Here is a 24319-nt window from a genome sequence, read left to right as displayed (position 1 = left end):
ATAGCTTTAAAACTGGATAAAAAGCTCAATTCATGACAGAGTAGCTGGCGGTACACAAAATGCTAACACATGCGCACAAGGATAAGATGTGTTAATATGTCTGATGGTATTATCAGTCATAAATAACTACGTTTTACCACACTGCCCAACACTGTATGTCATATATATATATATATATATATATATATATATAGCCCAACACTAGCAGGTATGTGAGGATTTACTTTAACATGCTCATAGGTTTATGATTTGATTTGATTTAATTTTATTATTGTGTCATACATAAGCAATATGCCCAGCCCAAAGGGGCTTACAAAGACACCATTAAGAAAACAAAAAGACCAGAAACCAAAAGCAGACGCTTGATAAAAATAACCTTAACAAAATAAACCATCCTGACGTTTCGTCCAGGCTTTAGAGACATAAGTGGCTAACTTATAGACATTGAAAGTAAACAACCATTCCACCCTGTCATCATCAGTGCTCCAAAACATTTTTTGATTTTGAACGTACATTTCATTCATCAAAGGTGATTTTAACTCATCATAAAATATACCCCAAAGCTCTACTAGCTGAACCAGCGAAAAGTTTAACTCCATTTTCATAAGTTAAAAATTCATCAAGCGGAAATTCCAAATATTTATACTCAGGTGTATATTCTAATGTCATATTCCCACATGTGAAGGTTTTCCTGCTTCTTGGAAACTGTTTTTTCCTAAAGTGAATTATCTGAGGTTTACTTTGGTTTATTGAAAGCCTCCATTTGTAACAGCAAGTGTGTAATAGATTTAACATGTTCTGTAAAACCTCCTCTGATTCAGCCAGCAGAGCAACATCCTCTGCGTACAACAAAATACCCACAGTTAAATCATTCAAGTGTATTCCTCGATTAGCATTCTTAATTTCATATGCTAGGCCGTTAATATAAAGAGAAAACAAATTAGGAGAAAGGACATCACCTTGTTTAAACACCAAAGGGGGTTTTGAACCAATCAGTCTGTAGATCATTTACTTGAACACAAGCAACAGAGCAACTATACATTGATTTTAGAGCTTGATAAAATTTGCCATCCACCCCTGCTTCTAATAATTTTAACGAAAGTAGGTCTCTATTTATCCAATCAAAAGCCTTTTGGAAATCCAGAAAACATACAAAGGTCAATTTACTTTCTGTGATTTTTGCCCTAACAATATTTGAAATTGAGTATGTTATATATGTATATTTTGAGCGGGGACGCAGGGGACAAATGTCCCTTATTATTTAGAATGTGTGCATATGCTTAATAAAACATAAAAGTAGCAGATGACTTTTATTTTGATAGAATGAAAGACAATTGCACCACTAATTGATACAGAAAAGATACAATATGATGCATAAAAATTCACCAGAATGTGGGAATTTAAGTGTTTGACACTCAAGATTTTCAGGTGGAGGATCACCAAACCTTCCTTCTCACATGATGAAAGGACACCTTTGCTCTTGTGACAACAGTAACATGTTGATGTTTAGCAGGCATATTTGTTTACCATGCTCAGGATGTTAGCTTAGCGTGCTATTATTTGCTAATTAGTACAAAGTAAAGCTGAGGCTAGTTTTGCAGGTAATTGGTCATAAACAATGGAGAAATTGAGCTAAATGTATAAAACCATGACCTGATGATGCAGCTAAATTAGGGAAGGTAAGGGCTAAACCAAGTAGATTTTGAGATATTTCACAGGACTATTAAAAATTTAGACATGGTGCACCAACTTTCTAATCAAAACCAACATGTCACTCAGACAATCGGCAAGTTAACGTCTAAGCGACCACTGACATTTTTTCCATCACTAAATAAAAAATACATTTCAAAGTCGTTTTGCATTTAATTTATTTACTTTCACTTATGGTTAATATGAGTAAGTGCAACAGTTTTTGTGTCAGACATGCAGGTATGCAAATTCAATTTGATATAACAATACTGTCAAAATAAAAGTTAGTCACAAAAGTGTGGTTTTCAGAAGATACAGCTGGTTAAGTAAACATTTACATTTTTTTTATTGTTCCCACTCTTTTTTCCATCACATGTTTACCTAATAAAAGCTCACTGAGATTGGATCTTGATAATTTGGCTCATGAGATATTTAGGGACTAAACATATAGTGTTGCACATTATGGCAAATAAATCACTTAACAAGACAGAATGGTGGACCTTCTTCATATTGTGTGAATTGTCAAAAGATGTAGTCAAAATCCAGCTCCTTGTTCAATTTTTTTCCCGGTGACATTCTTTGTTTGAACACCGTAAACAAACACAAAGACCAGTGGGTGTCTTAAATTTCTTCTTCATTATTTCTCCAAGAATAGCTCGAACTGTGCCAGTGTCTGGATTTATACAAAACTTATTCTCCATGGGTGTTTGTTTTCACCATTTAATGGAAAAGGGTGTTATACCTTTGGAGGGTAAAATTACAGCTGGTTGATTCCAGTTTTTCACTCCGATGTCTTCACTTTATTTTGTTTTTCATCAGGGTTTTGGAAGCTTTTCCTGACTGAATTTATATGTTTATCTTTCATTTATTCTGTTTATATCTCACAAAGAATGTAGTGTATTTGCAGTTTGGTTTACTTTGTCTTATTTGAAAGTAGTTTTTGCAGAGCTTAGCACTCTTAATGGGAGTACGTCCTCCACCCACTCATTCGGGGTGGTCATCATGCGCTCCCATAGGGCTGCCTCATAGGGAGTTGAGTCCATCCAGTCCACCGGTGCACCATAACTTTTGCCTACAGGAAGACAAAGAGACAAATACAAGCATTAACTATAATTACTAACTCGCCAACTAGTAAAGTTGCAGTTTACATTGATGTCCGTCCAGACTCGTTTTATATATGTAGTGAAGACTTTAAAGGAATTCAATAAAAGGTGGACATGATTAGTGTCGCCAATTCAGTATCGAACCAAAAGTCTCCCCTTCTGCTCCTGACTTATGTGTTTATTTAGAAATGGCCAGAAAAGTTTTTTTTTTTATGATGTCGCAGTGAAGTTGACCATTGACCTCGTGGATATAAAATGTAGTCATTTCACCATTTTATTCTATTAGACATTTGTGTTCAATTCTGTCATGATTAGTGTGTGAATTCTTAAGCTATGGCCCAAAACATGTTTTGTGAGCTCACAGTGACCTTTGACCACCAAAATCTTAATTAATTCATTCTTGATTCCAACTAGCCATGTGTGCCAAATTTGAAGAGATTCCCACAAGAGATTGCTGAGAAATCATATTAACCAGAATGAAACGTATGGATGGACAGACAACCTGAAAACATAATGCCTCCAGCCATTGCAGTCATCGGCCCGGGGGCATTAAAAAAAAAAACAACAAAAACAAGCATTACACTTATCACATGGTTTCATTTAAGACAGTGTTTTAAGCTCAAAGAGGTCAAATTATCCAGTATTTCATAAATAAAGCAAACATTACTGAAAAATCTGTGAATGAAATCCAACGATTTGTATCAAAACATTGTTTTCTTCTTACTTTCTCCCCATAATTGATTTCATGACCTGGTAGATTTATCTTGTTGAAAGGGGCCCATCTGACCACTGGACCAAACTACAAAACTGTGTATAAAATGATAAAAACTACCTCCACCACAATCACCTACAGCAGTAAAGTGCTAAATGTGCATTGATACACCAGCATTAACAATCTAGTATTAAGTATGTAATATATTACTTACAGGGGCATTTTTTCTGCGCAGTCAAATTTTTTCCTTTGATGCTTTTGTTAAATAGAATTAAAAGAATTTTGAATGGATGACTTACTGTAACTTGTAACTTGTAATAGAATATTTTTTACATTGGTGTATTGCTGCAACAAATAACCATAAGATATTACTTTGGGATTAGGGAAAGGTGGTGGATATATTACTGACATTTTACTGACCTACTGAATTGATAAAATAAATGTCTAGATTACTCGATGATGAAAACGAATACAAGTTGAAGCCCTAAGTTGAGGTTATGCTAGATGAACACTAACCTCAGAAATTTAAGTTTAGATTTTGTCATTTGACAGACAATAATTCTCTGTATAAAAATCGTTCTCTCAATGTAAGTGAATAGATAGAAAGTAGTGCATTTTGATTAAGTGAACGAATTGGTGGCTCAGTGGTCACTGGTGTTACCTCACAATGAGATAACCCTGGTTTTAAACCTCACTTCTGCAAGATCTGCTCTTACAGTTTCTCAATTAACAGTTTTCATATCGCAGTAACAGCACATTATCTCCAGGAGGAGCAGTTTTCTATTATATATATCAAAGAATGCCATGCTTGAGCCAATGAGCACTTCCTCCACATGATCCAGACTTTTCATCAGTATGTATTTTGAAGTGAGATGGATCTCTCCCTCTGTTAGTACCTGTTCCAGCGCCAAGCCTTAGGCCGCCCAGCAGATTGCTGGCAAGCCTGTCCCGGTCCCAGACAGTGAGCTCCACGCAGGCCTCTAATAGATCAGCCTCTCTGATGCCGTCGTACACCATCGTGTGGTTAAACGCAGGGTCCACTGTCCTCCGCAGCACACGCGTCTTCTGCCGACTCCTCCTGCTCGTGTCTGGCAGCACAAAGCTTGAGAAGAGGGGGAAGAGGAAATATGTTGATTAATACAGCAGGAAATAACCCTCAGTCCTTGAAAGACTTGTTTGACATTCTGGGAAATGCGCTTTTTTACTTTCTTGCTGAGTGTTTAATTTGAAGAACGATACTACTCTCATGTACGTCTATTTAATATGACGCGAACATTACAGCTAAGAATGGGTTAGCTCAGCGTAGCATCTTTATTGTTGTTGTTTTTATAAATTTCCTTATTCTTTATTATAATATAATTTTGTTATTTTTTGTTAGATTTTTTAAATTTCTTGTTTTGTTTCTCATAGTCTTTTTGTGAAAGAAATCAATCTAATTTGCTCAGGGTTCAAAGGGTTAACAGACAGACTAAACTGGTATCAAACTTCTCATCTAACTGTCGCAAGAAAGCAGATAAGAGTATTTCCTCAAATGTCTTTCACCACGGCTTTTTGTGCATACCACTTAACATATGGGTCGATGGCGGCTCTGATTAGAGGCAGGTTCTTGCATTCTTTCACCCAAATGTGAACCTCTCCTGTGTTTGGAAGCCCTTTAATCGTTCCTTTGAAGAAGAAATACAAACCAATAATTCAAATGTGTATAAACCCCAAACATTTTTAAATAATAGAATAAAACTGTGTGCAGACCTTCACTGTGGATGATCTGTGGCAAGAAACGCAGGGCTAGTCTCATCTCTCCTCGACCATGTGATGGCTCTAGAGTGGGTGCGGTCTGAAAAATTTGAAAGGGTACAAATAACATAAATGGTAGATCCAAAATCCATCACGAAGCACCAGAATTCCTTTGTGCACGGGTCACACAATAACTACAGTGCATGTGATATAACAGCTCAAACAGACTCCGAGGAGGCCGAGCACATACTTAGATAACCTGCTGTTATTTGGTGAGAAAATAACCGCAGCAGATAAAGCAAGCCTGTATGTGTTTTTCTTTTTACCCTTGCTTTCAGGGCTAAGTAGTTCATCTGGGTGTGGTCAAAGTCCCACTTAGAGAGGTCCACGTCTACCTCGCCCAGGAAACTGTTCCTGCCAAAGGTGTCGTGATGCCAAACTGAGAGAATGAGCGTCTGGGTTCGAAGGTACTCCATGCGAACACGATACTGTAAGGACAGGGAAGAGCGAGCGGCTTTTGTTTGCTGATTCATCATGCTTGCCAAGTATTAAGCATTGCACTGTGGGAAAGTGTCTGTGTTGGTTTAGTACTGCTGGTTTAATATCTGTAGTTTCTTACTCTGAGGATCTCGTTGAAAGTTGGATTCAGTGTCTTCTTTTTGACAGATGTTTTCCTCTTCCCCAGATTAGCTTTGTCAGGAACCAGGTAGCTTTTGACGTATCTTTAAAAGCAAATAACAAACAAACAAAAAAATCCCCAGCAACTTTAAGCACACCTTGAAGGTATAGTGGGAACTGTCAGTTACTGTTTGTAAAAATACATCTCATGCAAAAGTGAAAGTAAAAGCCAACCCTAGATTGAATTTGTCTGTCAGCGATAGCCGAGGAGGCCGGAGGCATTATGTTTTTGGGTGGTCTGTCCGTCTGTCTAGCACATTCTTGTGAGCGCCATATCTCAACAAGGCCTGGAGGGAATTTCTTCAAATTTTGCACAAACATTCACTTGGACTCAACAATGAGTTAATTCGATTTTGGTGGTCAAAGGTCAAGATCACACATTATCTGCAGATGACCTTGAGGGAGTTTCCTCAAATTTGGCAAAATACTATATGTAGCCCACCACACAATATTGGTTAATCAAGCAAGTCTTTGCATTTTCTCAGTTTTTTTCCCACTCAGGGCAGGTCTATCATACAGTTTGTAGACATGCACCAAATAGGCAGAACTAGTGTGTTTTCATAAAGGTAAGAAGGTCAAATGGTCACCTACGATGAATGACAGCGAGGGTCACCGCTTTCAGGAGTGGTGGATAGTTGTGTTGTGATTTTTTTAGTGATCCAATTTACATCATAGAAGCAGATGGCCCACAGTTTTTTTCACATTGTCGAATCTGGCACTGATTCAAATCAAATTTGGACACCACTGATATAGATATCTGATCCCAGAATATTTCAGGTACAGTACTCACGGGTCTGAACGGCCCCGCTTTGGGTCGACAGCAGCCAGGTCGTGGAGCTCAGCCACAAAGATGTGAAACTCTCTGAGCTTATGGATGTAGTTGATGGAAAACTGGATGTTTCCCTGAACGTCCACATTCCCAAAGTCCCCGCTGTACATGGTCATCACACTTCCACTCAGCTAGGAACACACACACAAACAAGTAGGCAAACTTTTTATACAATCATTCATAACTGTAATGATAACTGTCGGTGGTCATGTTGCACTCTGGGTAATGAAGGAGGGCGCCAGGCTTGGACGAGGAAGAAGAATGCATGGACTATAGAGATGATATCTCTGGCTCTTTGAGTTTTCAAAGCCAGTGGGCAGCACAGGTTAGAAGAGCAGTTTTTTAATGTGAAGCATGCTAATGCGTTAGCGATGCATGCTGCTGTGTTTGAACATACAGAAGACGAAGTCGCCATGCCAGAGGAGCTGGTGAGGTTACTCAAAGAGCTGCTCATCGTTAGTCTTCCATGGAGGTCACTGTCCTCGTAGATGGAGTCACTGTCTCTGCCAAGGTCCTGAAACACAGACAGCAGGCGCAGAAAGCTCTGTGCACAGGGATGCAGAGCAAGCTTTGACCGACAGGACTAAAAGATGCAGGGGTAGTTTTACCTCCTCTTGTAAGAATGAAGGAACTGATTTGCTCATCTTCTTCAGTTGCTCTAGATCCGAATATAAGGATGAAGAATACGATGGGATGGATGAAACTAGAGTGGTTGATTGGGAAGCAGAAGACACAATAGTTTGCAACTACTTGTAAAAACATCCGTAATGAAACATATTAGGCATGTTTTACCGTCACTAATGCGTCTGGATTCATCAGTTGGGTCTTGCCTTCGTTCTTGTCCTGTGGAAAACAATTGAAGTGAATCACAATTGCCAAATGATCCGTGCATATGGACATTTTGACATAGAGGTTTAGAAAAATGCTCACGTGGTGATAAGGATGCTGTGATGTCCTCCACACTTTTAGCCAGGCTTTTAGGCCGTGCTTCTGCTCGCCTCAATGCTTTCCTTACAAGGTCTAAGTCCTCATGATCATATTCCCCTGCAGTATGCATTAAAAAGGGAATAAAACTTACGACCTAATAGTTTTTCATTCTCATATTGGTTCATGCAAATAATTGACATGACTCCAAGCAGTGATTTTTGGACAACAGTGTGCAAAAATCTGAGTTGTTTTTTTAAGCTGTAGTGTGGTCTGAATGCAGATATTATTTGACTAGAGTAAGTTAACTGCTCACACTTGTATCTGTACTTATAATAAGGGCTGCTACTGACAATTATTTTCACGCTAGATTCATCTACACATTATTAATTAATGATTAATCAGTTGATTGAGACAATTAAAACATTTGGAAATTGTGAAATATGTCCATCCCAATCTCCACAAGCTTACGTGGCTTGTTTTGTTCAACCAACAGTCCAAAACACATTTACTTCATGGCAGAAAAAGAAAAGCAGTGAATTCTCTACTTTGCGGTAGAGCTTTTATTCTCTGCCCAAACCCTAATGGGCCCGACCTGACCCACAAGGTTTAGGCCGGGTCTTTCATTTCCCCGGGCTTAAATCTGGTCAGGTTCATTGCAGTTTCCTGGTCTCTATGTGAATTAATGAATGCTTAAGCTTGACTGTCACTATGTTTGGTACTCTGCTGCTGGGCTCTGAATAACAGTATATTCTAACAGTGCACCAAATACATTACAGCTCTTAGACTTTTCATGAGCACATCCCTTGTCACAGATATCTGCTACTGCGCTGAAAAGACTTGACTGACTTTAGCTTGTAAAAACTTTTTTTTCTATAGTGGTAATTCAGGTTTTTAATCAGGCTTAGACCCAGAACTGTTCCAGTGGTTTAGGCTTGGGTCAGGCTAGGTCAGAAATCATGCTGGTTCATGTAGGGTCGGTCTTGATTTTTTAGGCCTGATCAGAGCTCTAATAGGAGATCCCAGAGCCAGCAAATGCTATTTTTGCACAAACATGAAAAAAAACCAAAAACTAGAACAGCTGATTAATTTTCTTTTGAAAAGCTAAAAAAGGAGAACCGCAACGCAGTTTAAAATAATTACTTCAGTCAGTAACACATAAATGAATTTTTTTTCTTTCAAATTAAATTATCAAGTTCAGTTTAACATAACTGCTTAAAAAACGAGTTAAGAAAACTTAATGAATTTATAGGGATTGAAGTAATTAGTTTAAACTGGTTAACATTTTTTTCACTCAGTACACACAACATTGCATTTTTTTGGTAACCTGTGTAAAATAAGTCCATGAATGTACAAAATGCATAAAGATATTCCAAGGTATTCCAATCAGTATATATAATGTATGATATTAATTATGTAATTTGTTTGGCCATTGACTTGCATATTTTGAGTTTGATTTGACTCCTCTCCAAAAAAGACTTATTTTTCACTGGCATTTGCTAACATAAAATGCTTTGCACAATAACCAAACAACAATATATCAAATATGCAATTCATTAAACTCTGGAAATTGTATGTACTCGCTAAAATACAGTTTGAGGCACAAGTTAGTCCCCTGCCTCAAAGCTAAAGGGAGTGGACATGAAGCTGCTTAAATTGAGAGCTGCTGAAACACGTCTTTTATCTGTGTGGTGTCAGTGAAGCAAGGGCTGCAGAATGCACCGCCCAGCCCACAAATTAAACATGGGTAGCTGACTGCAGGTACACTGTTTATAGATATTTGCCTCTGCCAACAGAGATAACCCGACACGGACATGATATCAAGGATACTGCTGGATAGTGATAATAACTGTCCATGAGTCTGCAAACAGACAGCAGGAGTTGCACTACTTAAAAACAAATGTCTGTATTTTCAATCCATTGTTAGAATTATGTAGGATAAATATGAAATTTCAAAAAAGTGAAAAATATTTGTTAAATGTTGACTATATAGGATATTTAGTTTACTTTAATTCTTGACTTTCTTTTTTTTGTTCTCAAAATGTACAAGTTGCTTTGTCAAAAGTTGCTTTATTTTACTTTTACTTTACTTTTATTCCAAGCTTAGTATCATTCTCTGTCTGTGCGTAATACTCAGCATCTTAGTTCTTTAATATAAATGGAACAGCCTTTCATGTGATTAGAAAAATCTCTGCAATCTTTGTTTCTCTTTCTCTAAAAATACATTTAAATTTTTAATTGTATATTTTATTGTATATCTGTATTGTACTGTTTTCTTTTTACATGGGAAAACATCGTAAAAGTTATTAGAATACTAAATACCAACTTTTAACTTACCAACATTTCACACTTACAACTCGTAATATACAACCTCTTAATTAGTGGCAACAAATGTCAAACTCTAATGTCAAATGACGCTCTAGGTACCCTACCAGTATCACATGCACTGTGTCTTTCCAAACTAACCTATTTTTACAGAAAGTGTGCAGTTTTCACTTGCTAAATGCATACAATCTCTTTTCGAAATTAACTTAGAATGTAGGTAAAAAAAATGTTTAGCTTTACTTAGGTTAAGGAAATACAAGTACATGGTTAGTTTAAAAAAATGGTGTGGCCTAAAAAAGTATGTTTGTTAATAATGTAAAATGAAGTCACTTGACATACATCACATGTCATGTGGCATACGTCACTAGTATAGCATGCTACACATACTCAAATATCACATTAAAATGACTCAATTTACTTTTGGTTTCAAATGGGACACAAACAGTTGTCTCCCGGGTCAAAGTCTGGAGTTTGTTTGACACACCTCCACTCCCGCCCACCCACTGTGAACTTTTTTTCCCTTTTTATACTACAGCAGTTCCTCGGGTCATCTCAAACTGCTGCTAAAGGGTGCATCACTATCTACATACAGGACTGTGATGAAAATTGCAGTTTCAAGAGTTTCTTTACGGTAACATAACAGCTTAAGTTATTTGTACTACCCTGTAAAAAAAAAACAAAAAAAGTGAATTTTAATGCTTACGGGTTGAACTGTTCCTCGAGGTGGGCCGGGTATCAGACGTGCTGCTCACAGATGACTCCTGACCCGCGTCTGAGCTGCTGTAGTTTGTCCACAGAGGGCGCTGGCTTGTCTTGCCGCCCCTCCTGGTGTATCGCTCCTCGGAGCTCACTGGAGTGCTGGTCCTCATCGGCATGCTCACGTCAAACTCATACCCAGACTTCCTTTCTGGCCCCTCATCCTTCACAGCTGGGGCGAGGGAGGTGTGGACGCTGCTGTCATCTGTCATGCCCAGGTAATGCCGGTAGTCTCTTGGCACACATGCCCGTGCACGTGGTGTCAGAGTCTCAGTATCCTCTTGTGATCTTTTTGGCGAGGCGCCTTTCTCTGCATTCTGCCTCTGCTTTCTGCTGTGGGAGTGGACGGGGCTTACATCGATTATAAGCTCTTCATTGTCAGGAACGCTCAGAGCGAACATGCTAGTGGCACGACGCATGGAACTTCCACGACTACTCGAATTGCTAAAGCTGTCTTTTCTGCTCTTTGGAGAACGAATCTCTCTTCCAGGGCTGCTTACTACTTTTGTGGATTTCTCCTCTTTATTTGAGTCTTTAGAGCTCCTTTTGGACTCAGCTGTCGTATAATGAGACAGATTGTTTTTGCCGCCATTCATTGCTCTTGACCCCGGTTGTCTATCATGAGGCAGCTTTGATCGATTCGGAAGAGGTGGAGATGACCTCATGAGAGCTGGTCGTGTTGTCTCTGATATCTCTGGGTCACCACACTTTAACTCCTGAGATGAAAGCTGAGATTTTATCGGCTCTTTCCTCTTTGGACTTTTGGGTTTGTCAAAGGGAAATGGTCCCTTGTTATCTGATGTTGCATCACCCCAAAACTCACGCAGAGTATTAAATTGTGCTCGGCTCGTGCCCAGATTAGGGGACGACTTTTCTATTCTCTGATTCAAAGGAAGAACAGTAAAGTTAGGATGATTTCTTGCCGAGGGGTCCTCATCACTGTCATAATCGTTTCCAACTGACGTCAGATCAAACTCCGACTTTGTGTATCTTTTATTCAGTTTTGCCTGATTTGAACCACGAGCGACTCTACCATCCCCAAGAGCTTTAGGTTTCCCAGTGTAAAATGTAGGCTTGTTCCCCTCCTGCTCCCAGAAAGATTTGAGCTGCTTTATCTTCTCTGCAGTACTTTCTTGATGCGATATGCTCTGTCTGTTTGAGCGAGGACTATTTAGTCTGTCTTTATCCTCCTTTCGTTTAGGAGACATGCTTGATTGCACATTTTTATCCTCACTGTCCCTCGTCTTTACATCTTCACTTGAAATTTGTGCTCTGGAGGTGACTTGTATATTGCCTTTCTTGTAGTCCATGTAGGGGGTATTTTTGGATGAACAGAACTTATCAGAGTCCAGATCCATCTCCAGCTGAGATACAGGAACAATTCTGGACAGTTCGTCTTGCAGTGTGGTTTCTCTTGATTGGGAAATACTGTCAGGTTGTGGAAGGTTGATTGGTGTTTTAGGCTGTGGACTTACACATAAAATCTCTGTGTCTGATTCTCTTCTGTCAGCTATCTGTCTGGCTGCTGATTTTAAATAATCTGAGTTGTATTTTGGGTCATAAGTATTCATAACCAGACTGTCTACCTCTTGGTTATTATTTAACTGTGCATCGTCCCCATTATTTTTTTGGTCCGTATAATAAATTCCCTTCTCATTGTATATTCCGGGCACAGAGGGCATATCAGGTGCTTTGTAAGGTTTGTTCACTCTCTTCTCGTCTTTCTCTGCTGAGAGATGAACAGGTTTTCGTCCTTTGTCGCCAGGTGTGTTTGATTTGCTGATAAGAATTTTAGGTCCTGGATTGCTTTTCTCCCAGAATGACATCAGATGAGAGATTTGGGGTGGTTGGCTTTCATCCGTATTATCTTTAACTTCTGCTGGCCGCATTCTTTCTCTGTTATCCTTGCTACCGTCTTCTTGTGTTTCGATCACTTCCCTGTTGCCTGTTCTGTCTGTTGCTCTTGACTCCAAAGCCTCAGTGGTCTGTCTTTGTAAGGGATTTCTCCTCATTTCAAGAGTTTCATTCTTTCTATCACTTATTATATCCCCAACATCCTGTCGTAATGAATCTTCACCTCTGCTGATTTCTGTATGTTTAACAGAGCTCTTTGTGACCTTTGGACCATCATCTTCAAGGCTGTCTGTGCTGCGGTTGAACCAGTCCAGCACCTTGGCAATGGAGTCCTCATCACCAGTGGGACTGGTGGACTGCGTGGATAATTGAAACGCGTGTTTCTGACTTGATTTCTTCGGCACTTGCTGATCAGACATATCAATGAAGTTGAGATCATAAGATACTGGTGGTTCTGGATCTGAAATGAGAGATATGGATACACAATAAAATAAATCAGAAATCTGGGAGATACGTGTTTCGATGCTGCGTCTGTTTTGCCTCATTTCCTAAGGGCTTTCTCTTTAATTAACCAGACTAAAGCCTCGTTTTCACTAAGCAGTGCAGTTCAGTGTTTTACACATCAGAATGGTTATTCTTGTAAATAATTGTGGATCGAACCAATAGAATTTCAGTCCAAGAAAAGTCTTAGCGGTCACAAGATTAATTACTTAATTAAAGAAACAAGAAAGAAATATTATTTGTTACATTCAAAATGATGCCTGTTTTTTTTTTCCTGACTTATCTCTGTGTTTGCTTTTTTCTTTGGAAACATTGCAAACTTTTGCTTTTTGAAACCTCTAAAAATCCTTAAAATGAAACAATCCTGATAGATAAAGTCACTTTTGAAGTTGAATTGCTTAGAAATCAAGTAGCCATTGCTTCATTTTATGTATTATGGCAGTTGACATTTGATGCAGAGTTAAAGCATACTTTTTGCTACAGTAGAGTTATTTCCTGTTGTTGAACTTACCCACAGTGCTTTGGGGTAAACTCAGCTCTTCCTGCCTCGTTGCTCCTCCTACGCTGCTGTTGTTTCCTCCGTCTGAATCCTGAATGCTGCCGGTTTGCAGAACGACAGTGTTCGACGCCTCATATTCTCTTTGTGTCCAATCATCTCGTGCATTGTTCTTCTGTGGGATCTCTCTGTCTGTTGACGCATCACTCCTCGTGTATGTGGCTGGTCTGAAATGATGCAGATTGTGAGTTACAGTGAAAAGATAACAAAAACGTGTTACAGTTTTGGGGTTACTGAAGTAATCTTCCACTAACCGGTCTCTTGTTATAGAAGCTAGGTTCCTTTCTCTCTCCACACTGGAATTAGACGAAACCTGAGATACATCACAAAGTGGCTGCTGGGAGATTTCATCTAGAGGTTTGGATGGCTGAGCAGACTGAGATACTTGATAAGAAACATCACTTTTTTGAGACATTTCATCTTGGCCCTTCAGGCAGGACTGGTTAGAGCTCTCACTGGACCCTCGCTGGAGGCTCCGTCTTGGGGCGGGAACAATCCCCACTGACCCTCCCTGAGTGTCTAACACCAGGTGGGTGCTTTCTAACTGACAAGACGTTTGTCTTGAGAGAAATGTCCTCTTCTTTGGCACTGGTCTGAAACCTACAGAGGAGCCCTCTGATGTGACAGAGCCCCCTGAAGTCTGACTCGCCTCTGCTGGTTGGATCTTCAGTGGAGATATGGGCTCTGAGGGAAACGACAGAAGAAATTCATTCATATATTATTATTACATTATTACAAAACAAAACGGGTCAGTTTCTCTCTGTATTTTGTTACATGTTCACTCATAGGTTCGTTTTTCGGCTCAGTATGCTTCATGTGGTTTTTTTTTCTTAATTATGTTTGATTATCTTATTTTTTATATTTTTACATTGTTATTATTGTTTGGTTTTCTCCTTAAGTTGAGAGAAGGTTTATTTGTATAAGCCTGTGGCTTCTTGACATCTTATGACACATTGGATGTGCAAGTACAGAATAATTGAAAAAAATAACAAAGGCTCAGACTAAGACTTCAGTTTTGTGCTGCTGTCTGATCGCACATTTTTTTTGTGGTCAAACTCTACCTCACAGCCCCATGAATGTGCTTCAGGTCAAACCTGTCACAGATGACTCCTGGTCTCGGCTGATTGGCGTGTCATCAACATTTTCAGGTGGCTCAACAACAATAAGGGAAGCGCGGTTGAAAGGGTTGTGCCTCGGCTTGAAAGAAAAAGACTATAAATAATGTTTAACATTACAAGGGCTGTAAATCACTAAAACAAGGTTGCACCAAAAGGAAGGAAAAACATTTATGTAGAAAGGTTGATCTGTTTTGTAACACATACCGTTCTTGGAGAGCGGACCGTTGAATTTAGATTTTCTTTTTCTGCATCGCTGTGGGAAAAACAATTGAAATGTTTAGTCAGGAAAGAATTTAAATTAAATCTGATGCCCTATAAAGCATCAGATTAAGTGCAGTTTAACTCGATGTGCCTGCTAATAAACATCTTGGCAGCATGGGTGGATTACTGAAAATTTCCCTCGCAGAGAAACGTATTGAACAGAAAGAGACTCAAAATGACCACAAAGAGACACAAAACGACTACAAATAGATGCAAAAATAGCTTCAAAGATACATAAAGAGACTGACAGTGACAATAAAAACAGGCAAAACAACCACAAAGAGATGCAAAGCAAATGCTGAGACTCAACTTTCTACTAGGAGACCCAGAACACTTACAAAAGACATACATTTACTACAAAGAGACATAAAAAAATGTACTCACTAAGAGACATTAAAGAACTGCAAAGAGTTGTAAAACAACAACAAAAAGAGGCAGAACAACTACGAACTCTGTGATTTCTTGCTTCTATGTAGAAAGGTGATGGGGCCTCTGGATGTCTGTGCCCGGGCAGCCATTGTCTTATAATCCCCCAATCTCAGCAGCAAAGTTTTTTTCTCCAAAGTATACCGTAGTGTGCATGACTGGGGCTTGCTGACTCGTAAATAACACTCATATCAAAGAGAAAGACCCAACCTGACTGACCAAAAGTATGAAAGAGCACTCGATAAGATTAACTCACAATATCTAGCATTTTCTGGGTGAAAAAGATGATTCATATTACCGGGAAGCAGTCTTAATTTTTTGATTGCATTTAAAATTCATGTGATGCTGTAATAGAAACCCAGGATCTACACTGCAGAGCCTCCAGTAGCATTATCAAGCCGTAAATAGAGTTACGACAATTACAGTTTTGAGTCTATTCTGTGTTTAGGAAATATGTAGCCCTCTATGCAAAATACAGCAGTTTGGCAAATAAAATATTGACCCAATTTGGTACAAAGTTAATTAAATAGTCTGATAGACAAAGCAGCACACTGTAAACACATTTTGTCATAGTAATCCTGTTACTTTGACAACATTTCTGCCTCTTCTCATTCCGAGGCATTATGCTGAGAGCTCTATTGAGTTAAACACTTTGCTGACTTTGCTGTTAATCCTTGAATATGTCAGACCACATCCTGCAGTGTTGTGAGCTGGAGCTGCTGTCGGCCTATAAAACAGACAAATTCCCAGTCGGCAGTCAGCACCACCTATGTTTACACAGGTTGAGTCACAAGACACCACACACACTGCACACACTTAAAAAAAATACTGTATACACTGATAGTCAGGAAAAGCGTGAGAGAGAAGCCGCTCCAGTATTTCAAATGTATCGAGTTATTTCTGTCTTCTGACGCATACGGTGGCACACCATTCCTCAGACCGCGCTGAGCAATGCCATGGTGGTCAATAAGGGAAAAATAAAATGAAGAGGCAAAAGACAAACAGTTAGGTAAATTTATGAATAAGAAAGGATAGTGTACTTGATTTTCTGTGGCTGTAGTCCTTCAAAACATCTGGCAGGTTTCGGCGGAGGGACACCATCTGAACCTTGACTGCTGGGTGTTTTAGATCGTTCCATTCTGAGAGAACCGTCTGCAACAGAGGAGCCAAGTTTACAGGGGCTTATATTCAAAATATTCTTTATTTTTAAATTCTGTATTATTTGGATTGTGGGCAGACGTTCCAGCTTTACAAAAAGTAAACAAAACCAACATGTTCATACAGATATTTCACATATAACAAAAAGCAAGAAAGTAACTCCATCTCATTCAAGAAAAGACGATAAAGAAAAAAAAAATTTAAAAAACATGTGCCAGAAAAAACATACATCCAGCCTTCAGCCCATGACTAAGCTTTTGCAATTGTATGTCATTTTAAATAGTCAATGAATGGATGCCAGATTTTAGTAAACTTATCAGCCAAAATGTATCCTCCCCATCTGTATTATTACAACCACCTCGTTGAGCCATTTCTGGAAGCAGGGAGGTCGGATGAGCCCCATGTTTGACCTCCATATGTTTGTAAACCTTTGAGTAAAAATCTAAAAGTTAAATTTTCTACTGGTATCCAGCAAAATGTTTTATCCTTAAACCAAATCCAGTATTTTCACAAATCTTGCTGCTTTACTCTTCTTCTACTCTAATCCTCTCTTCTATAATGTACACTAAGTCCACTGTGGAGGCCATGTCAGTGCAACGACTGGATTTGAACTTTGGTTTTGCCCCGGGGAAACATTTCATCCTTCAAGGCAAACAGACAACATCTCAACAATTGTGATAATACCTCTGAAGATATAACCTGCTCCTGAATAATAAGTTTAAACAGTGCTCGGTTCACCAATGGAGCCAGAACATGTGTGTTAATACAAGCCCTTTGTAAACAGTGTAGAACGAACACACCTAGACCAGCTTTCCTCTGTTTCATGGAGGCCAGGATGATCTCTGAGCCGTGGATCTTGTCCATGTGTCTGCGAGACTTGGCCTCGTAAAACCACTCTCCAGTCAGGTACTTCAGCTCAGCGTCCGACTGCGAGCCGTTATCCAGTAGTTTCTCCAGTCTCCTGGAGAGGAATAACAAAGGAGACGCATGTACACAATGCTTAAGTCAAGATGTTTTTCTGCACTGTCACAAACTGTAATATAAAGCAGCTTGTTAGTTCTAGCTGAGTGGCATTTCTCACTGAATGAAAGTTATTGAAAACAGGATATTCAGAACATGCTCTGTTGTGAATGAAAATATACTAGACAATGCTTACTTTAGGCTGTGCTAAATGGAGAATCTGACACCTTTTTGATTCGGTTTGAGCAGCACTTATATTTAAATATGAGGTGAAATATGAAGCTAAAGGCAGACAAAGAAGAGAGAAACTACAACAGGGTGAATGGAAGTATTTCACGCTGCATGAATGAACCCAGCTTGTCACCATCGATGTTAGACATTGATATTTGGTTGAATTTATGTTGTGACGTTGAGTGATCACGACTCAGTGTCAGGATAGTGTCTAATGGAAACGTCTATTTGACGTAGAATGGGGCAACCAATAGCTCACTTGTTATAGTGTCAACCCCATGTTGCCTGAGTCCTTGGCAGTGGCGCAGGTTCAATTCCAACCTGTGGCCCATTGCTGCATGTCATTCCCCCTCTCTGTCCCCCTTTACAACCCTGCCTCAGTCCCAGCTAATCAGCGATTGGTTGGTAGCTATTGGTGGTAGGCACACAGGCACCCTCAGCAGCATTATGACATTTACTGGGAAGCGTCTTTTTCTGACGCTGCTGGCAACAGCTGTAGTATAAAGATTGAAAAAGGGACTGGAGGGATGGCTCATACAAACTCTGGACTTTCACCTGGGACCTCGCTGTTTGTGTCCTGTGTGTCAATAACAACGTATTGTGCTAGTATAGGTAGCCTGCTATGCTAGTGACGTATATCACATGACATATTTCATGTGACGCTACTTAACGTTAGTAATAAACTTATTTTAAGCCAAACCAGGAAGTTTTTTTTAAAAAAACAAACTATGGGCTTTTGTTAGCCTAGGGAAGTAAACCATAGTGTTTTTCCTACATTGTAAAAAATACAGTGTATGCAAGGGGTGGTTACTGTTACTGAAAACTGAAGTTTATTTTGTAAAGACACAATGTATTTATCCCCAGACATCCAAAACTGGTACTGTGGAGGTCCACTAACCAAGAGTCAGTGTTTGGGGAGTTAGAATGAGAACATGTTGCCATTTCCCGTCACACTCCAGCTATTCTATAATAAAAAGCAACAATAAAAATCTAAATAATAAGAAAATAATAATAAAAAATAAAATATAGAATATTGATGTCAAATGATGTTGATATTTTGTTTTTTTTTTAAGTAACTGAAACTCAGTCTTTCATATATCTTGTGCTAATTATAATGTAGAACAATGACAGTTCGCACAAAACCCAACATCGACAAAACCTCTTAGTGTTTACATTACGTACAAACAAAGTGAAATTCTAACGTTATTAGACATTTGAAATAATTGCCAACCCAATTTTCATTCCAATCAAAATGTAATCTCTTTCTGGCGTCACACTGACGTTTGAATTTCTGCTCAACTTGATGTAGTTTTTTACTTTTTTATTTGATATATTTTATTCTATTACTGGTTGTTTCATCTGTTGTCTATTTTTAATCTTTTAGAACATTTTCAATCTCCTGAGGCACTTAAGGAACTCAGTTTAACAAAGTTAAATCTTATATTTAATATTACTTTTATGACGCAAAGTATCTTTGCTGCTTCCCTTTAATACTCCAACACCAGCTTTACATAGTTGCACATGATCTGTCTGAAGGAAGGAATTCAGAAAACATTCCCATCAATCTCAAATTGAATCAAAGGGAAGTGACCGCTCTAACTCGTCTTTCCTCTTGACAGAGAAGCACAGCGGTCATGTGAATAAAGAGTAGCACATTATTACAGGCTGTTGGCTTAATCCTTTTACAGCAGACCAGCCGAGACACAGCCAGCATTCAGCCTCCTGCTGATAAAAAAAGTGTCTGGCCAATTCCATTAAACTCACAATGAAAAGCACATTGTTTGAAGACATTCTTTACTCTTGTGAATGAAAGAGTCTTCAAAGAGGATTTTTTATGTTAGTTTACAAGCATGACTGCATTTTTATTGGGAAAGAAGAAGTTTTTCTTGCGTTTCTGCACATGGGAGGGATCAGGAAAGATACTGCCCCTTTTGTTTGTCTTAACAAGCCTTGAATATACACTAAGAGGAATGTTTGACCACTCCCAGAGGTGCTTGGGGACAGCTGATTTTAAATATAAGCTAAATTTAGGCTGTCAGGCATCACGCTCGTCACAGGTGAGGTGTCTCTCATCAGCGAGGCCTTTAAGGGTTTCTATTCTTGTCCATCAGAGCAGCATGATCCTCTCTCATGAGTGAACATCAACTTGGCTGTAATCTAACTGCCCATCTCACATTGAGGTCTCTCAGTGATGGACGCGAAGTCTGCATCCGGCCAAGCTGTTATTGTGTTATTCCATTATGGACCTGACAAGTATTATTTTGCTCCAGCATGCTTACTGTCCCACAAAGACCCCTTTTCACAAAACAGGCGATAGGACTAATCATTAAAATGACATTAGCTTAAATGTCACCCGCAACATGTCACCTCATGTCAAATAACTCGAGATGGATGCAGACATCAACTGCAGCAACCAACTTGAAGGTCAAGTGTGTAGTTTTTTAGGGGGATATATTGGCAGAAATTGAATGCAGTGTAATAAGAGTGTTTTCTTTGGTGGATAATCACCAGAAAATAAGAAACATTGTGCCTTCAATACCTTAAATTAGCCATTTGTATCCACATAGGGAGCGGTCTTTATCCACAGAAATCGCCATGTTGCACCACCATGTTCCTACAGTAGCCCAGAACGGACAAACCGAACACTGGATCTAGATAGGGCCATTCACATGTTTGCTCCGCCCACTGTAGTTAGCCGCCCCTCCGAGACAGGAGCCTTGGAAAAATAGTAATTCTTAACGTGAAATTGCTTTATTCAATGTTTTTACTGTTGTAAATCACCTGGTCTATTTGTTTTGGCGAGGGAGAAACCTCTGTGGATAATTTGACTTGTGGTAAACGTCTGAATCTTAAATTGTCGGAGAAAAAAGATGAGCGGCATTAGCAGGTGCTAGGCTAAAGGTCCTTCTCCGACATGCTGAGTTCATGAAACTGCTATATTCAATGTTTTTACTGGTTGTAATCACCAGATCCATTTGTTTTGGAGAAGAAGACACCTCTGCAGATATTACTGCTGGTAAAAACCTCCTTGACAAAAAACTAAAGGAATTCTAAGAAGGAGAGGGTTCAGCTGGTACAATCTGAAATGAAAACCTTACCTCTAGATGTCAGTAAATCACCACAAATCTGTTCCTTCAAAAAAAAACAACTGAAGGATGTCAGAAGCTGACACATATTCCTACCTGATTCTCTCCTCCTCAGCCTTCTTCAGTTCGGCGTCCCTCCTCAGCACCGTCATTATCATCCCCTGCTCCTCCTCCGTCAGGTGGCTCAGGTCGATCATGGTTCCTCCTCTCAGCGGGCAGGTGTTGAAACAAGCAAGTATGGAGCAGCCACCGGCTGGATCCATCACTGTCAGGTAAGTCATATATTGACAAATTCACATTGTTAGATCCTAAAAAGCTGTCATATTTTACAGTCTACAGCTGCTGTTTGGTGAGTCGTTTCTAAAATAAGTGACCAAAACCACAGCATGACATTCATACATAACCATCAAATTACTGTGACTTCCTACCAACAGGCCTCTGAAACATCTGCAACACCTGAAGCCTTTCCAACAATTCCACCAAATGATTGTAAAGTGACACGTGAATTATTAGCTACTTTATTGGTTCAGAAACAGTGGTGGAAGGAAACTAAGTAGATTAACTCAAGACCATACTCAAGAGGTACTTGCATTTTACTGTATCCATGTGATGTTACGTTATTCATGTACTTCACAAAGGGATATTTACTTTTACCACTCTATGTCATATGGTAGCTACAGTAATGCCACTCGTTACCTGACAGATTTTACATAAAAAAAACCCTATGATGAGCTCATAAAATACAACAAACTGGTGGCTTCCAATCATTTTGGCTTGGGACAACCTACAAATAAAAGGAGAGGTGACTTCTTGGGGCCTTGTGCCACATTTCTGATGTCCACAAATGGAGCTACAAGTGAAGCATAGCTTCTCAACAAACTTCTCAGATTGTGTCATTTAGGTAAACTTTTTAGGCCCAAATGAGTCAAATGACACAATATTTCACACACAAAAAAAGAATTTTGTTCTATCGGCCATTAATTATCACATGACCCCTCAGATTCATATTGTGACCCTTTGGAGGAGCCCGAACTTCAAGCTGGGAATCACTGGACAAAACGGTGTAATGCTGCTCACGCATCATGCAACTGTGTTAAAAATCTAACAATTTCATGAAATATAAATAACTTCTTTTACTTTAGATACTTTAACTACAGTTTTCTCATGGTACTTATGTACTTAAGAAAAGGACCTGAGTACTTCTTTCACCACTGCTTCTACACCATAAGCTACGCTGTTTAAATATATCCCGTGTGCTACTTTTGCGTGTTTATTTAGGGAGCTGGTTGTTGAAGCAACAGGTAGGAGTTCTATAGACAAACTGACTGAATAGTTTTGTTTGAGAGCAACCTTCGATCAGCCGCAACAACGTCACAACTGCTGGTGTTTTCACCTCGTGAGTCTGTGTGTCATCATAGATAAATGTGGTCCAGGTGACGCCAATTGTAACGGGAACACGGAGCGTCTAAACCCCCTCAAGATGCAGTCACAAAATTAAACAAGTGTGTGCTTGTGATCACAGGGAAAGTCAAGTTCAAAAATGAGTGTAGACGGAGCAAAGTGGCCAGAGGAAGGGGGTAAGAAGCAGGAAGGGGCCGTTGCCTGTCCACATTTACGCCCCTGGTCTACTTTGCTTCAAGTTGTGGATTGCTGGAGTGATCCCATCTCCAGATGGTCTCTAGTTATCTTTGTTATACAGCGCTCGACAGTAAAATGATACAGCGTCTAAATCATACATGTCTTTGTGCAGCTTCAGATTCTCCGATAAAAGCGAACAAGCTGGGGAAAACGTTTGGTCTACAAGTTATTCTGTCTTTAGTACACTCAATTTAATTTAGCTTATTATGTTTCCTGTCAAATTTGACTTTATTGAACATATATTAGTTTTTACCAGTGTCCAGAACTGAATAAATCTTTACCTTGAATATTAGAGTAGTTTAACTTGTTTTTACATAAGTTCCAGAATAGGTTGTCATAAGTAAGGGTTAGAAATAGGTTAACCCAGTATTGAGGGATGTACTAAGATCTTCCACTCATCTAAAAGTAGTAATAAGATAAAAAAATTATACTCAGCCATGCATTCAAAATGTTACTTAAGTAAAGGTACAAAGGTTCTAGCAAAATATATAAAATACCAAAAGTAAAAGTACTCAATATGTAGAATAAAAGAATAATTTACATTACTGCATCACAATGTTCAATGCATTAATGAGTTCATCACTTTTATTCTTGCAACCGGTAAAGGTAGGACTCATCTAGTTCTAAATACTGCAGTATGGCAGTAGGTTATAATTTAAAATTATATACTGCCTTGTAGCTTAATCTATAATATTGAATCATAATCTATTAGTTTCTTTGTCTTTTTTTCATCTGAATCTATAAAGTAACAAAAATTATTTTTAAAAAGTAGTGTGATAAGAATTACAATATTTCCCCCTGAGATTAACTATAAACTGAGTTACATTCCTCCACTGTTAAAATCATGTGACGTATAACATTTTCTGTTATATTTTTTAGCCCAAACTTTAGTGTTAATTAATACGGTAAAGCAAAGGTTTGTAAAACTGACACAAGTTTACCTGCAATGACTCAGAGCGTGTTTCCTACCTCACAGGATGCCTCCAGGCTGGTAACAAACGGCTCCTGTAACTCCCATCCTCATGTGTTAACAGACAGCAGCTGAAGTAGGTGTTGAAGTGTTTTCTTCTTCCACAGATCTGCTGCCGGATGAGCTTGACTCCCCGGACAGGAGCTGAGGACAGGGGGGCGGACTCTGTGTGGAGATGGGGAGGACCTGATGTGCAGCAAGCAGCTTTTTTCACTCAGGTACGTTTGTCATCCGTGCTGTGATGACAGGTGGCGTCCAGCAGGTGTCCTCAGTCTCCACGTGTTGATATCAGCAGTGTGTTTGACAAAAGGGTGTGAACATCCCCACAGACGGGCAGGCAGGCCGGGAGAACCTGCGGTATCTCAAACATGCTTCATTGCCCGCAGTACAAACAAGTTTGGCCTTACAAATGTGTTGAAAGTACACAGGCAGTATTCCCACTGTGACCCTGATTCGTCTTGATCACTTTTTAGATACCTCTGTGGTTTTGTTCCCTGCTGGTTTGTTTTTCATCCGAGGACAAACAAAAACAGCTGGAAACCAAACTCTGACAGGAGCTGGGGAATCCTCCTTGGTGTCCCAGTTTTAAAAATGGTGGACTCCATGTGGGACACTGCTCTCTTAGGTCTTGTTGAGAGATGAGTTTATCTTCTGGATGAATAAACTGTGAATTAGGCCACTGCATGATTGTGCGAGTGGTTAAAAACAAAACAAAACCAATTTAAATAAGAGAGAAAAACTTTTGGCATGAGAACATTTTTGGCTTGTGCCCTGCCAAAATAGTGCAGAAAGTGGGAATATTCATGTTAT

At 39.2% G+C, this 24319-nt stretch overlaps 1 protein-coding gene across 4 annotated transcripts; it reads right to left on the bottom strand.

Annotated features, from left to right (window-relative positions):
• Positions 1-1857: 1857 nt before the first annotated feature.
• On the bottom strand, positions 1858-23601 carry sytl2b (synaptotagmin-like 2b). Of its 4 annotated transcripts, none has more exons than XM_042487134.1 (20): positions 23509-23601; positions 20998-21166; positions 17425-17585; positions 16507-16618; positions 14984-15032; positions 14756-14873; positions 13916-14345; positions 13617-13828; positions 10698-13064; positions 7676-7789; positions 7538-7588; positions 7354-7448; positions 7143-7259; positions 6707-6876; positions 5858-5960; positions 5565-5726; positions 5254-5338; positions 5066-5168; positions 4401-4606; positions 1858-2761 (listed from the first exon to the last, which is right to left on the bottom strand). In XM_042487134.1, the coding sequence occupies exons 2-20, from the start codon at positions 21162-21164 to the stop codon at positions 2613-2615; spliced, it is 4971 nt and encodes a 1656-aa protein (XP_042343068.1). In that variant the 5' UTR covers positions 21165-21166; positions 23509-23601; the 3' UTR covers positions 1858-2612. The 4 variants fall into 4 exon arrangements, with proteins under 4 accessions (XP_042343068.1, XP_042343071.1, XP_042343070.1 ...); XM_042487137.1 differs by having other exon boundaries at positions 7354-7403; XM_042487136.1 differs by having other exon boundaries at positions 14756-14858.
• Positions 23602-24319: the final 718 nt, after the last annotated feature.

This window comes from Plectropomus leopardus, chromosome 5, assembly GCF_008729295.1.
Source record: "Plectropomus leopardus isolate mb chromosome 5, YSFRI_Pleo_2.0, whole genome shotgun sequence".
Classification (NCBI taxonomy): domain Eukaryota; kingdom Metazoa; phylum Chordata; class Actinopteri; order Perciformes; family Serranidae; genus Plectropomus; species Plectropomus leopardus.
This window is presented reverse-complemented; position numbering and strand designations above follow the sequence as displayed.

Bases quoted from the DNA above. Each gene is read 5' to 3' on its own strand.
- sytl2b (XM_042487134.1), bottom strand. From the start codon at position 21,164: ATGGATCCAGCCGGTGGCTGCTCCATACTTGCTTGTTTCAACACCTGC. The intron at 7,790-10,697 runs GTAAGCATTAAA...TGCATACTGCAG, and splicing joins CTCGAGGAACAGTTCAACCC to GGGAATATGATCATGAGGAC. The intron at 5,169-5,253 runs GTCTGCACACAG...TCTTCTTCAAAG, and splicing joins ACAGATCATCCACAGTGAAG to GAACGATTAAAGGGCTTCCA.